Raw genomic sequence first — 12,323 nt, forward strand, 5'->3', positions numbered from 1 at the left:
TCTGGAAAGCTGGAGCTGGAGACCCTTGTATGCCATGAATATCTGGTAATACCATCACTGGTGATAACTTGGGAAGTAGATCCTATATGTTCACTGAGCCCATGTTTCTAGACTGATTGGAAAAAGCTAGAATATCAGTGTGAGTTGCCTGCTTCTTGCTGCTTGAAGGAAGGAATAACAAGAAAGAGATGATCATAGACAAGAACTGGCCACATTTCAAAGTCAGAAACAACACGGGTTGTCTAACAACAAGATTAGAAGAGCCAACAGCTTCCTTTCTTTCAAAACAGTATAAATAAGGATCTTACCTCCTGCCCAAAGCTATTGTTTCAGACGACCATCAACTGAGTGACAAAAAAAAAGGTAATTCAAGGAAGCAGATATTGCAAAATCAATAAACACAAGAACTCTGGCTAGGAAACCCCATCAGATAGGTTGCCTAGCAATGAACTAAGTAGAGACAAGTAGACCAGATGTCTACTCTAAGTTTTTTGAAGGAACTATGTTGTTGAAACAAATGAGTTCAGTTTGCAAAATCATATGACTTTTTGAGCCTCTGCATTTGCATCTTTTTATAATAGCAGATTAGCCTGAATCTTAACCAAAGTGGGGCTTGTATCCTGGTCTCTTTAGTTCCCTGATTACTTCCTTTTAATTGTGATGTGTTCTTCAGGTTGCAGTGTGAGTGCTACAGGGGTCAGCGATTTTGTTTGTTCCCTGCTGGACCCTCAGCCCTTAGAGAGTGTCTACACTGTAGTAGATGTTCAAGGAATAATTGTTGGAAGAATTAGGCAATAAACAGGAGTGAATAAGAAGGAAACATCTAAGATTGGGACTGTGGAGGGAAATTTCATACAGACGGGCCCTGGATTAGGGCACTCAAACATCTCAGTGCTGTGGTCACTGACTAAAAACTGGCTTCCTATTGATGAGGGCCCCCAAAGCCCCCTTCATGTCACTGTTGCGTAGGCTGTAGATGAAGGGGTTCAGCATGGGAGTGACCACGGTGTACATCACCGCAGCGGCTGTGTCCTTCTGGGCCGTGTGGGAGGACATTGGGCTGAAATAAACCCCAATGAGTGTCCCGTAGAATAGGGACACCACAGACAGATGAGAGCCACAGGTGGAGAAAGCTTTCTGCTTGCCTCTGGTGGAAGGGATCCTTAGCACCGTGGCAAAGATGCGTATGTAGGAGACCAAGATGCCCACAAAGGGTGTGATGATGGGTAGGGCGCCCACAGTGTACACCATTATATTATTGAGAAAGATGTCAGAGCAGGCCAACTTCAGCAGAGGGCTGAGGTCACAAAAGAAATGGGGAACCCGGTTGTGGGTGCAGAATGAGAGGCGAGTCAGTAATACAGTGTGGGTTAGGGCATTCCCGAAGGCTGCAGTCCAGGATGCAGCCACCAGGAATCCACAGAGCTGTGGCGTTACAGATGTGGTGTAGTGCAGAGGGTGACAGATGGCCACATAGCGGTCATAGGCCATGGCAGCCAGCAGGAAGCTATCGATGCCAGCAAACCAGATGAAGAAGAACATCTGGGTCAGGCAGCCCGCATAAGGGATCCCTTTGTGTCCTGATACGTGGTTGGCTAGCATCTTGGGAATGGTGGTGGAGGTGAAGCAAATGTCCACAAAGGCCAAGTTAGCCAGGAAGAAGTACATGGGCGTGTGGAGTCGGGGGTCAGTGGCGATAGCCAGGATGATGAGCAGGTTTCCCAGCCCCGTGACCAGGTACATAGTCAGGAAGATTATGAACAGCAGCTGCTGTTGCTTGGGGTTCTCTGAAAGGCCCAGGAGCAGGAACTCAGTGACTGACGTGAGATTTGCATCTTCCATGGCCATCCTGGATCAATCAGAAAGGAAACCCAAGGGTTTCCTTGGAAACCTTGCACTGCACCCGAATTTCATCCTCTCTTGTTAGTTCAGACATTCATCAATTCATCCCACTCTTTCCTGCAACGGGACCCCACCCACTCACCCTCCTACCTGTTTGCTGGGATATTTCCGTCAGTGAACACAGCATTCACTCTCCACAACCCACCTGCAGGCTGGGTGGACAGCTGCCACACACTCAGACCATTTCTCACCCTCAATCCCTACACCTCTATGCCGCAGGGTGTCATCTGGGTACAGTAGCGAGCGCAGCCTGTACTCGGGGTAGTGTGGAAATGTGGGCATTAACATCCCCAGGAGTGACTTATATCTGGCAAAGGACCTGTTCTTGTTAGGTGGCTCCCCTGGCTTCATCACTCCCCAGTAAGGCCGTTCTGAAGTGTGTTCTCTTGGGGATCCATAGAGATTCATCCCTTAGCTGCCCCACATGGGAATCTGCCCATCTGTCTCTCTTTCCCAAAGCTCTTTGGATCTCCTGGGATCACCTCCTAAACATACTATCTGTACTCAAGTCCTTAACTCAGAGAGGACCTGCTTTGGGGAGGATCCAAGGTAAGACTCAAGGATTCCAGAATTTCTTCCGTCCTTGAGAATGGAAGAATGCCATCCTTCCATTCTTTATTCCTAATAGCCCTCCAGCTTCTGCCCCCTTTCTCTGCTTCCCTGAACCTCAATATAGCTCAAAAATATTGCCTGTCCTTGCATGTCAAGAGCAACCATGACCTGCTATCACCACTCCATGGCTAGTATGCAGCCAGTATGTGCCAGTATAGTTGTCCATTTGCAAAATATAGAAGTATTGGGCACAGGCTAGAACTCTTATAGTACTTCCAAAGAATAGTAAAATTGACAACACTAATTATAAAATAAACTCAGTATTTCAAGCTCATTGTTGTCAAAATTTGGAATGAACTTTGATACACCAGAAACATCTGAAGTTTTTGCAAAACTTTTGCCAGTTTGGCCACCATCACTGTGAGAAGCTTGGTCTTGTGCTTACAAAATGCTCTGCCCTATAGGAGAGGGACCAGTTTGTCAGTATTCTCAAAGCTGAGGTTGGCTCTGGTTTTAGATAGTTAAGGTTTTCTTCAGTGTTTACATTTGTGCATTATAATTTTTGCATAAGTGTGCAATGTTTGGATAATGATCAAATCAAGTTTACAATAAAACATTAAAGGAAAGGATCCAGAATGAAAAGGCACAGAGCTTGGATTTTTTAGTGTTCCTATTAAATATTATGAGCAGGGGGCCCTGGGTGGCTCAGTTGGTTAAGTGTCTGCCTTAGGCTCAGATCGTTTTCCCGGGTCCTGAAATTGAGCCCTCTTTTGGGCTTCCTGCCCAAAGGGGAGTTTGCTTCTCTCTACCACTCTCTCTCTCCCTCTCTTTCTCCCTTTCTCTCTCTCTCCCAAATAAATAATTTTAAAGATCATTTCAAAAATATATATCGTGAACAGTACTCTGCTGAATTTGTGGGAGAACAGAGGAGGAATGTTAGTCACAGTGAATTGTAGCCTTGCAACATCTGATGCTAGAAGAAGTCCAAACAACCTGAAACAGTTTTGCTTCTGCGTAAGGCTCACTGTAAAATATGACAACTCATTTATATTTTTTGCAAACAATTATTTAACGACAAAAATATGTGTAGTTTATAGTAACAGGTGAAAGAAATAACTGTTTCCAAGTACTGCTCACAAGCTATTCACTGAGGTTGGAAATGCTGATACCTAATGATTTCATCTGAATGGCACTCGTGTTTAGTTCATTTGGGGTTCAAATAAAGAAAATTTGTTATAGTCAATCATGAAAGATGTAAAGAATGTCGTTATTAAGTGTCACACTAAAAAACACTGGAATAATAAAAAGCTACTAGAAAAAACTTTTATGTCAAAGTATGTTGGTAAAGCAGACATAAAGTATTTAGAAAGCAATATGCCTTTTAACATACTCTGATGTATGGTTGAATGTAACTGAGACTTTCCAGATATGAAATAATTAGTAAAACATCAAAAATCATACTGTCAAAATGGGCACAACACCACCATTCAGACTCGTGGATTTGCTTGTGGAAAAACCCATTTCCTGAAAAGAGAACAATTTTGGTAAACAATTACTCAACTAGGAAAAACCTCAACCATGATCAATTTCACTACAGGAGTTTTTCATAATTTACTTTAAAAAGTGAAATTATATATATATAATAATGATATAATGTAAGTCCAGAGTTTCAGGCAAAATATGCAGAACTTTCTGAATGTTTTAATTTGGTATCATTCAAATCTCTTTGTTCAGCTTTTTCTGGATGATACAGAGAAGATACAACTAAAACGGAGCACTTTAAATATGCCTCTTAAAACTTTACATATGGCACCATGCGTCCAATAAACACACAGAGAATAAAGCAATGTACCTGAAGAGCTGGGGATTGAAATAGCCAAAATTGGAATTGTATATGGACACAAATGACAACCTGAGGACCTCAGTCTGCAAGGAATAGCCTGGCAATTGTATCGGGTCTTGTAAATTCTTCTCAGTAATAATTGTGGGAAAGGAGCCAGCACTTAGTAAATAAAGGTGTATTTTTTGGTTTGCTTTTAGTTTTCAAGAGTTGCGTTTAATAGGAGTCTCTCTCTCTCTTTTTTTTTTTAAGATTTATTTATTTATTCATTCAGAGAGAGCAAAGAGAGAGGCAGAGACAGGCAGAGGGAGAAGCAGGCTCCATGCAGGAAGCCTGATGTGGGACTCGATCCTGGGTCTCCAGGATCACACCCCAGGCTGCAGGCAGCACTAAACCGCTGCGCCACCAGGGCTGCCCCAATAGGAGTCTCTCTTAACTCTGGGAAACGAGCTAGGGGTGGTGGAAGGGGAGGTGGCAGGGGTGGGGGTGACTGGGTGACGGGCACTGAGGGAGGCACTTGATGGGATGAGCACTGGGTGTTATTCTATATGTTGGCAAATTGAACACCAATAAAAATAAGTTTATAAAATAAAATAAAATATTTCAAGAAAAAAAAGAGTTGCCTTTAATAAATGCAATTCTAGGGGCACCTGAGTGGCTCAGCTGATTGTATCTGACTTCGGTTCGGGTCAGGATCTTAGGGTCTGGGGTTGAGCCTTGCCTGGGGCCCTGCTCAGCAGGGGATCTGCTTGTCCCTCTGCCCCCCCAACTCATGCTCTTGCTCTCTCTCTCAAATAAATTAATTACTTAAATTAAATAAATGCAATTCTAACAGTGTCATCAACATTTATCTGGTTTTATAAGAAAGGAACGATTGGGTTATTAAAGCTGATGATAATTTGATATGTAAAAAGGACTGAACACCTGAAAATAACTGAAAAAAAACCCCTCTGAGACAGAAGTGTGAGATATTACAGGAATGAAGATACGTAGGACACTCTCTGAAATTCAACAAAATAAGTATCGATCCCCAGGTGTGGGGGTTGGGAGACTATACGGGGTTCACAACTAAATTTTATTAAATTGAATTTGTTGTTTGATGACAAGAGTAAAAATAAATCCATTTATTGACTCCAAAGTGTGGACCAAAGTATACTTGTGAAGATCTGCGGGACAAATATTAATAAAATCAAGCTTTTCAAATAAATAAGACTATTAAACATTGCTAAAGCTTTATCACATGGAGAGGTATTGAATATATAAAAATCTCAGACGGGGTTATGAGAGATAGGACTCTGCTTTCTTAAATAGTTTGTTCAGGAGAAGGTGAGAGAGGACTTTGAGCACCTTGAACAACAGTATTGAGGTTAAGAGAAAATCTCAGTGTTGGAAACTGCAAGTGACCTAACGGCCATCACCTTGAACTGTCCCTCCCTCCATCTTTCTGTCCTCATCTCTGATTTCACCTCCTACTCTACATTGCACTCATTCTGGTGTCATGATGGTTCTTGAACAAGCCAGGCAGGCTCCTGCCTCAGGACTTTTGCACTGTCTGTTCCCACTGCTTAGAACATTCTTTTCCCCAGATATCCACATGGCTCTACTTTCCACTTCGGGCCCCTAAAATAACATCTTCATTGAGCTGGCAGGAGTAGCTCCTACAGACGTAAACTAGATCTTGTCCTTCACATAGCACCCTCCTCTCCATAATATGTAAAGTACAATTCCAACTGCTGGTGCAGCTGCTATGGAAGTCAATGTGGAGATTTCTTGAAAACCAAACAGGAAATGAAAACAATATCTGGGAGCTATCTGCAATCCCACGTTCATCGCTGCATTATTCACAGTACATGAGTTATACAAACACCCCAAGTGTCTGTAGGTGGATGAAGGGTCAAGAAAATATAGCATATACACGACTGGATTATTGTTCAGCCACAGGAAAGAAGGAAATCCTGCCATTTGTGGCAACAAGGATGGACCAAGAGGACTTTGTGCTAAGTGAGATGAGCCAGGCAGAAAAAGACAAATACTGCATGGTATCTCTTATGTGCAGAATCTAAACCAAAATAATGGAACAAGACAACTCTTACAAGGTAATCCCCTGCGGACCTCCCCAATTTCTACTTATGGCACTGTCCTCCAGCCACACAGATGTGTCCAGGTTTGGCCCTTCCTCTAAACCCATGCATTTGTTGTTTCCTCTGCTTTGAGCACTCTGCCTTTAAAAAGCCATTCTATCAAAAAAAAAAAAAAAGCCATTCTAGATGTCGGGACCCACCTCAAATCCTTCCATCTCTGAAGCTCAACACACCGTGGCTGCTGCAATCCGTCCTCCTGGAACTGTGTTCTCTGGACCTGAAGCAGAGCCTCTTCCCTGGGTCCCTCTGCCTGCTGCACTGTCTCTCTCCTCCCCTGACCTGGAAGTAAATGTGCCATGTTTTACTGCTTGTTGATTTGTTGACCATCTATGGGGCATCTTCAATATGGCATTCCCCAAGACATGGATGGGAATTTTGAGATGACAGCAAACACAACCCCCTCCTGACCCTGCACATCCACCACAGAAGAGTTCTCTAGAAGGTATGTGGTGAGATAAGTTCAAGGACGTTTGGAACGATTAGTGCTCATCCACACAATAGGGGTGCATACATCCAATGGCACACTCTTACTCAGTGAACATTTTTATAGTCACAGAAATGGAAGACATGTGGAAAGGCTCTCACCAACCTGGATGAATTTCAAAAGCACGAACAGAAGAACCAAACATAGAAGGGTGTGCATCGAATCATGTTGCTCAGGTAAAGTCTAGGGGCATGCACACAATTCTATGGATCCTTCGTGGATATGTCCCATGTAGTGAAGGTGCAAAAATGTGTATGGGAGTGAACACTAGTGATAGGATGTTTGTTCTCTCAGAGTTAGAGGAAGGAGGGAGACGGAGGAAGGGGTGTGACACAGGCAGTATGGGAGCATGGGAACAGAGGGGGGATGTAAACAGACATTTTACTTCTTAATCTAGATGATGAATATAAACCAGACTCTAGCTTGAAGTATGATCTATGTCTTTTGAGTGCCTGCAATAACACACACACACACACACACACACGTCCCCACCACCCTCAGGAACTCATAGGAGAGAGAGTCCAGATGGGTGGATAAGTAAATGATGGATTCTACCTCATTCCCTGGCCAAAGTCACTGTGTCCCTTGAGGTCCCATCCCAAGTTTGCACACACACCTCTTGGTGCTCCTGCTTTGCTGAACTTACCCTGGCTCCCAGAGACCCTGTGTCAAGCCCCGCCCAGCATCTACCCCCAAATCTTTCTGCCTTCTGTGCCCAAGCTGAGCACTGGCCCTGGTGACCCCCAGGCACCTGGGCCAGAGATGTGGTCGGTGGCCTCCTCTGCTTCCTCCTACGCCCTGCATCCCTATGGTTTTACCTGAACTTCCTCTTCTTTGTCTCCTCCCAGTATCCTACCCCAGCCCAGCTTCTCATCTCACCCTCTTCACTTCATCCCTGCCCCTCCTCTGGGTGCTTTGAGGCCAGGCCTCTTCTTCTGGTTGAGCCTCCATAATGGCCACCACCACTGTGAAATGACCTGCCTCTCCCTTGCTGAGAAGCCTGCACTGGCTCCCCATCACCTGCTGGTAATAGTTAACATTTCTTACACACCTCCTGCACACTACACACCATGGTAAAGAGTTTGATGTATTTGTCTTACTTAATCCTCCAGAGAGGCCCTTTTACCTCCACTTCTAGGATGAGGAAGCCTTGGGAAGAACACCAACTACACACCTCGCAGTGTTTCTTGTTCCAAAGCTCTTCAAGCTCTGTTGTGAGGACCCAGAAGCTGGAACCTTTGAGCAGGGCTTACAGTCCCAGGACGCTTCCTGTTTTGGTTTGTTTTCATTAGACAGACAGATGAACCGAGCCCAGAGAGGCAACATCACTTCCCTGAGGTCACAGAGCAGGCCTGGCTGGAGACTCCAGGGCCCCCTGCTTGCTATTTACTTACCTTGTCTATCTCCCTATCTTCCAACTCATCTATGAAAACCACCCACCATGGAGATATGTGGCCAAAGGTGAGCCAGCTTTGGCTGAGAGAGTGCTGTGGGCCACATGTGATGTAGAGGCAAGTCTTTGGGCTCGAAGGAAGAAGCTCGAGAACCTGACAGAGCCAGATTTACCCCTCTATCCCACTCCTCGGACCTAGTCCCTTGTGCCTTGTTAAGGCACCTGCTAATTGTCTGCCCCACACTCTGTCCCTGTTGGCCTACCTCTTTGGGGAGGAGGGCGACCTCAGCTAGCCCTGGGCTTTTCCCTCTATCCCTGGGCTGGGGGTGTCAGGAGCTCTGGGCCGCATTGAGGTGACCTTCGCTGTAGGGCCCGTGCACAGTTGATTCCCTGAGCTCTGCTGGAGCTGCCTCACCATGGGCTCCAATGGTGCCCATGTCCATGGCCTCCCATTGTGGGCTCAATAGCCTACTGATGATTATTTCTTAATTAACGTGATATTTATACGACACAAGATTAACCATTTAAAGGCAAGCATGTCAATGGCATGCAGCGTATTCATATTTTAGTGCAGCCACCAGCTCTCTCTAGTTCCAGAACATTTTTACCACCACAGAAGGAAGCCCTGTTCTTGTTAGCAGGCATTTCCCTCACCTCTCCCCAGTTTTAGGCCACCCCCAGTCTGTTTTCTGCCTATGGATTTATTCATCTGGCATTTCATAGACATGGAATCATACAGTGTGTGGTCTTTTGTGGTCTTTTGTGTCTGGCTTCTTCCACTTAGCATGATATTTTCAAGGTCCATCCATGGTGTAGTATATGTCAGAACTCTGTTCCTTTTTATGGCTTAGTAGTATTCCCTTGTACAAAAGAACCACGTTTTGTTTGTCCACTCACCATGGACTTTTGGGCTGTTGCCACATTTTGGCTGTGGTAAATCAGGCTGCTAGGAACATCTGTGTACTGGTATCTCTTCGGGAGCCTGTTTAAAGTCTTTTCAGAACATCCCTATGTGCAGAGTGGCTGAGTCATGCAGCAATTCTATGTTTAAACTTTTGAGGAACTGCCGATGTATTTTCCACCACGGCTCCAACATTTTAGCTTGCACATCTACTGGTAAAATAGATTCAGGCACATACTCCTGCTATATGAATATTTGTTTAAAAGTATTTAAAAGTATTGCACCACTATTTAGTGTTATGTTTATAGTTTAGAGTATTCTAAAACACTCCCCCCAGATAGAACTTAAAAAGAGAAACTCTTAGGATGAAATTGGCTCTTGGTTACTTCAAATCACACTTCCCTTTACTTTTGTTTTTTAAATATTTTATTTATTTATTACTGAGAGACACATAGCGAGAGGCAGAGACATAGGCAGAGGGAGAAGTAGGCTTCCCGCAGGGAGCCTGATGGGGACTTGATCCCAGGACTCCAGAATTAAGACTAGAGCCAAAGGCAGACGCTCCACCACTGAGCCACCCAGGTGTCCCTCTTCCCTTTTTCTTCTTAAATGTTCTTTATTTTGAACTCATTTCAGACACATAAAAATCACAAACATAAGGGAAATGATCCTTCACTTCAGCCTTTAGTCAGATGCTCCCAATAAAAGCATTTTATAATTATATATAAAACATATTAAAATTATAATTATATATTACATTAGATATATAATTATAGATTTATATGTATTAAAAGTACATAATCATGGTACATTTATAAAAATGAGGACATTGAAGTAGCACGATACTGTTAGCCACATATCTTTATTTGGGTGGGGGGAATTCACCACTGTTTATATGCACTCAATTTTTGAAATGCTTTATGAAATTTTGTCAATTGTATGGATTCATGTAATTATCACCATAGTCAGGACACTTAAACATTCCACCATCTCAAAGAAATTCCCCGTGCCTCCCTTTGTAGTCAACACTCCCCTCCCTAACCTTTGGCAACTATAATCTGGTCAGTAAAGTAATTCTGATGTTTCAAGAAAGTCATGTGTATACAGTATGTGGCCATTTAGATTGGCTTCTTTTACTCAGCATATACCCTTGAGAACCACCCATGTTGTCACTTGTATAAATAATCCATTCCTGGGATGCCTGGATGGCTCTGTTGGTTAATGTCTGTCTTCTGCTCAGGTCGTGATCCTAGGGTCCTGGAATCAAGCCCAGGTACAGGTACTCACTCAGCTGGGAGCCTGCTCCTCCCTCTCCTTCTGACCATCCACCAATCTGCTCTTACTCATCCTCTCAAATGAACAGTGGAGAAATCTTTTTTAAAAATCAGCCCACTCCTTTTCATTCCTGAGTAGTGTTCCATCCTATGGCTGGACCACTGTTTGGTTACACATTCACCAGTAGAAGAACGTTTAGGACTTTCAGCTTCTGGTTAGAGCAAGTAAAATTGATATGGATATTCATGTACATAAGTCTTTGTTTCTCGAGGGTAAAACTCAGGAGTGAGACTGCTGGGTTATATGATAAGTGTAAGTTTAACTTGATAAGACACTGTCAAACTATTTTTGAGAGTGGCCGCACCGTTTTGCATCCCCACCAGTAATGTATGTAAATCCTGGTTCGCAGCACTTGGTATTGTGGCTACTTTTTTTAAAAATAAATTTATTTTTTCATTGGTGTTCAATTTGCCAACATATAGAACGACACCCAGTCAACATATAGATACTTTTTATTTTTAAATATTTTATTTCACATATTCATGAGAGACACAGAGAGAGGCAGAGACACAGGCAGAGGGAGGCGTAGGCTCTATGCAGGAGCTGGATGTGGGACTTGATCCCGTAGCCCCGGGATCATGACCTGAGTCTCCCAGGTGTCCCTGTATTGTCGGTATTTTTATTTTAGCCATTCTGATAGGTGTGTCATGGTATCTCCTTCATAGCTTTAATTTGCATTTCCCTAACGGCTAACGATGTTGAACATCTGTTCACCTGCGTCTTTATCATCTGTATATCCACTTTGGTGAAGTGTTCATGTATGCGAGTCTTCTGTCCATTCTCTAATTACTGTTACCTTAAAAGTATTTGGAAGGTAAAAATTAATGTACATGAAGTCCTGAGATCTCCCTACATGCAGGGCCACTACAGAGATAACTCCCCAGTGTGGAGCATGTGGTGGAGCACCATTGTCACTGCTGCCTGTGTGAATGGCGCCCCCTGAGGTTGGTGTGGTGTGCACCACCTGCTCCACTGTTCCTAGTAGCCTGATTTTCACTGGAGCCACTTGCCTGCCCCACACTAACAATAGCTGATGCTCATCTATTGTTTTGGGGTGGGATATAGTCCCTCACTTCCCTCACTTCCTTGGTAACAGCATCCCTTACAACCTTACTCCAGTGGACCTTGCCAGTCTCCTCTATAGCCAGTTCTTATCTCTAATCTATCCTAAAATCATGCTTTCTCAAGCCTTAGGGCCATTGCATACGTGGTCTCTCAGCTGGAAAGCCACCATGGACTAACGAATCTTTATACTCTGCTCTCCATGCCATGTTCAAGCCTCTTTTCTAGGATATTTTCCCTTTGCTGCTCATCAGCCCCCAAAACCCTCTCTTTGACCCATCTCTAAACACTCAGGCTGGAAGGTGTCTGTGTCCAGCTATGTGTTCCCAACCCAGACCTGAACTTCTCAAGAGCAGAGTCTGGGACTGAGCATTCTCTGCTACCTCAACACTATTCAGCCTAAGACTGGACAGAGCCAGCAGGGAAAGAGGGGACTCTTGTGGAAATAATAAGCATGCATTTAAAGAGAATTTTGACAGCTAATATTCAGAGTTTTGCAATGGAATAATAGGAATTATGATTTGGATTAGAGGACCAGACAATAACAGGTTTATCATTGTCATGTACCTGTTTGGTCATTTTCTTTCTTTCTTTCTTTCTTTCTTTCTTTCTTTCTTTCTTTCTTTCTTTCTTTCTTTCTTTCTTTCTTTCTTTCTTCTTTCTTCTTTCTTTCTTTCTTTCTTTCTTTCTTTCTTTTTCTTTCTTTTTTCTTC

General features: G+C 43.6%; 1 protein-coding gene across 1 annotated transcript; it reads right to left on the reverse strand.

Moving 5' to 3' along the window:
* Positions 1 to 900: 900 nt before the first annotated feature.
* Positions 901 to 1,848, reverse strand: OR1AB2 (olfactory receptor family 1 subfamily AB member 2). The gene has a single exon (NM_001388519.1). It carries the CDS (start codon positions 1,846 to 1,848, stop codon positions 901 to 903), a length of 948 nt encoding a protein of 315 aa, NP_001375448.1.
* Positions 1,849 to 12,323: the final 10,475 nt, after the last annotated feature.

The sequence above is a fragment of the Canis lupus genome, chromosome 20, assembly GCF_011100685.1.
Source record: "Canis lupus familiaris isolate Mischka breed German Shepherd chromosome 20, alternate assembly UU_Cfam_GSD_1.0, whole genome shotgun sequence".
Lineage (NCBI taxonomy): Eukaryota > Metazoa > Chordata > Mammalia > Carnivora > Canidae > Canis > Canis lupus.

What these genes read in the sequence shown, in the direction of transcription:
- OR1AB2 (NM_001388519.1), bottom strand. Translation starts at nt 1,848, where the DNA reads ATGGCCATGGAAGATGCAAATCTCACGTCAGTCACTGAGTTCCTGCTC.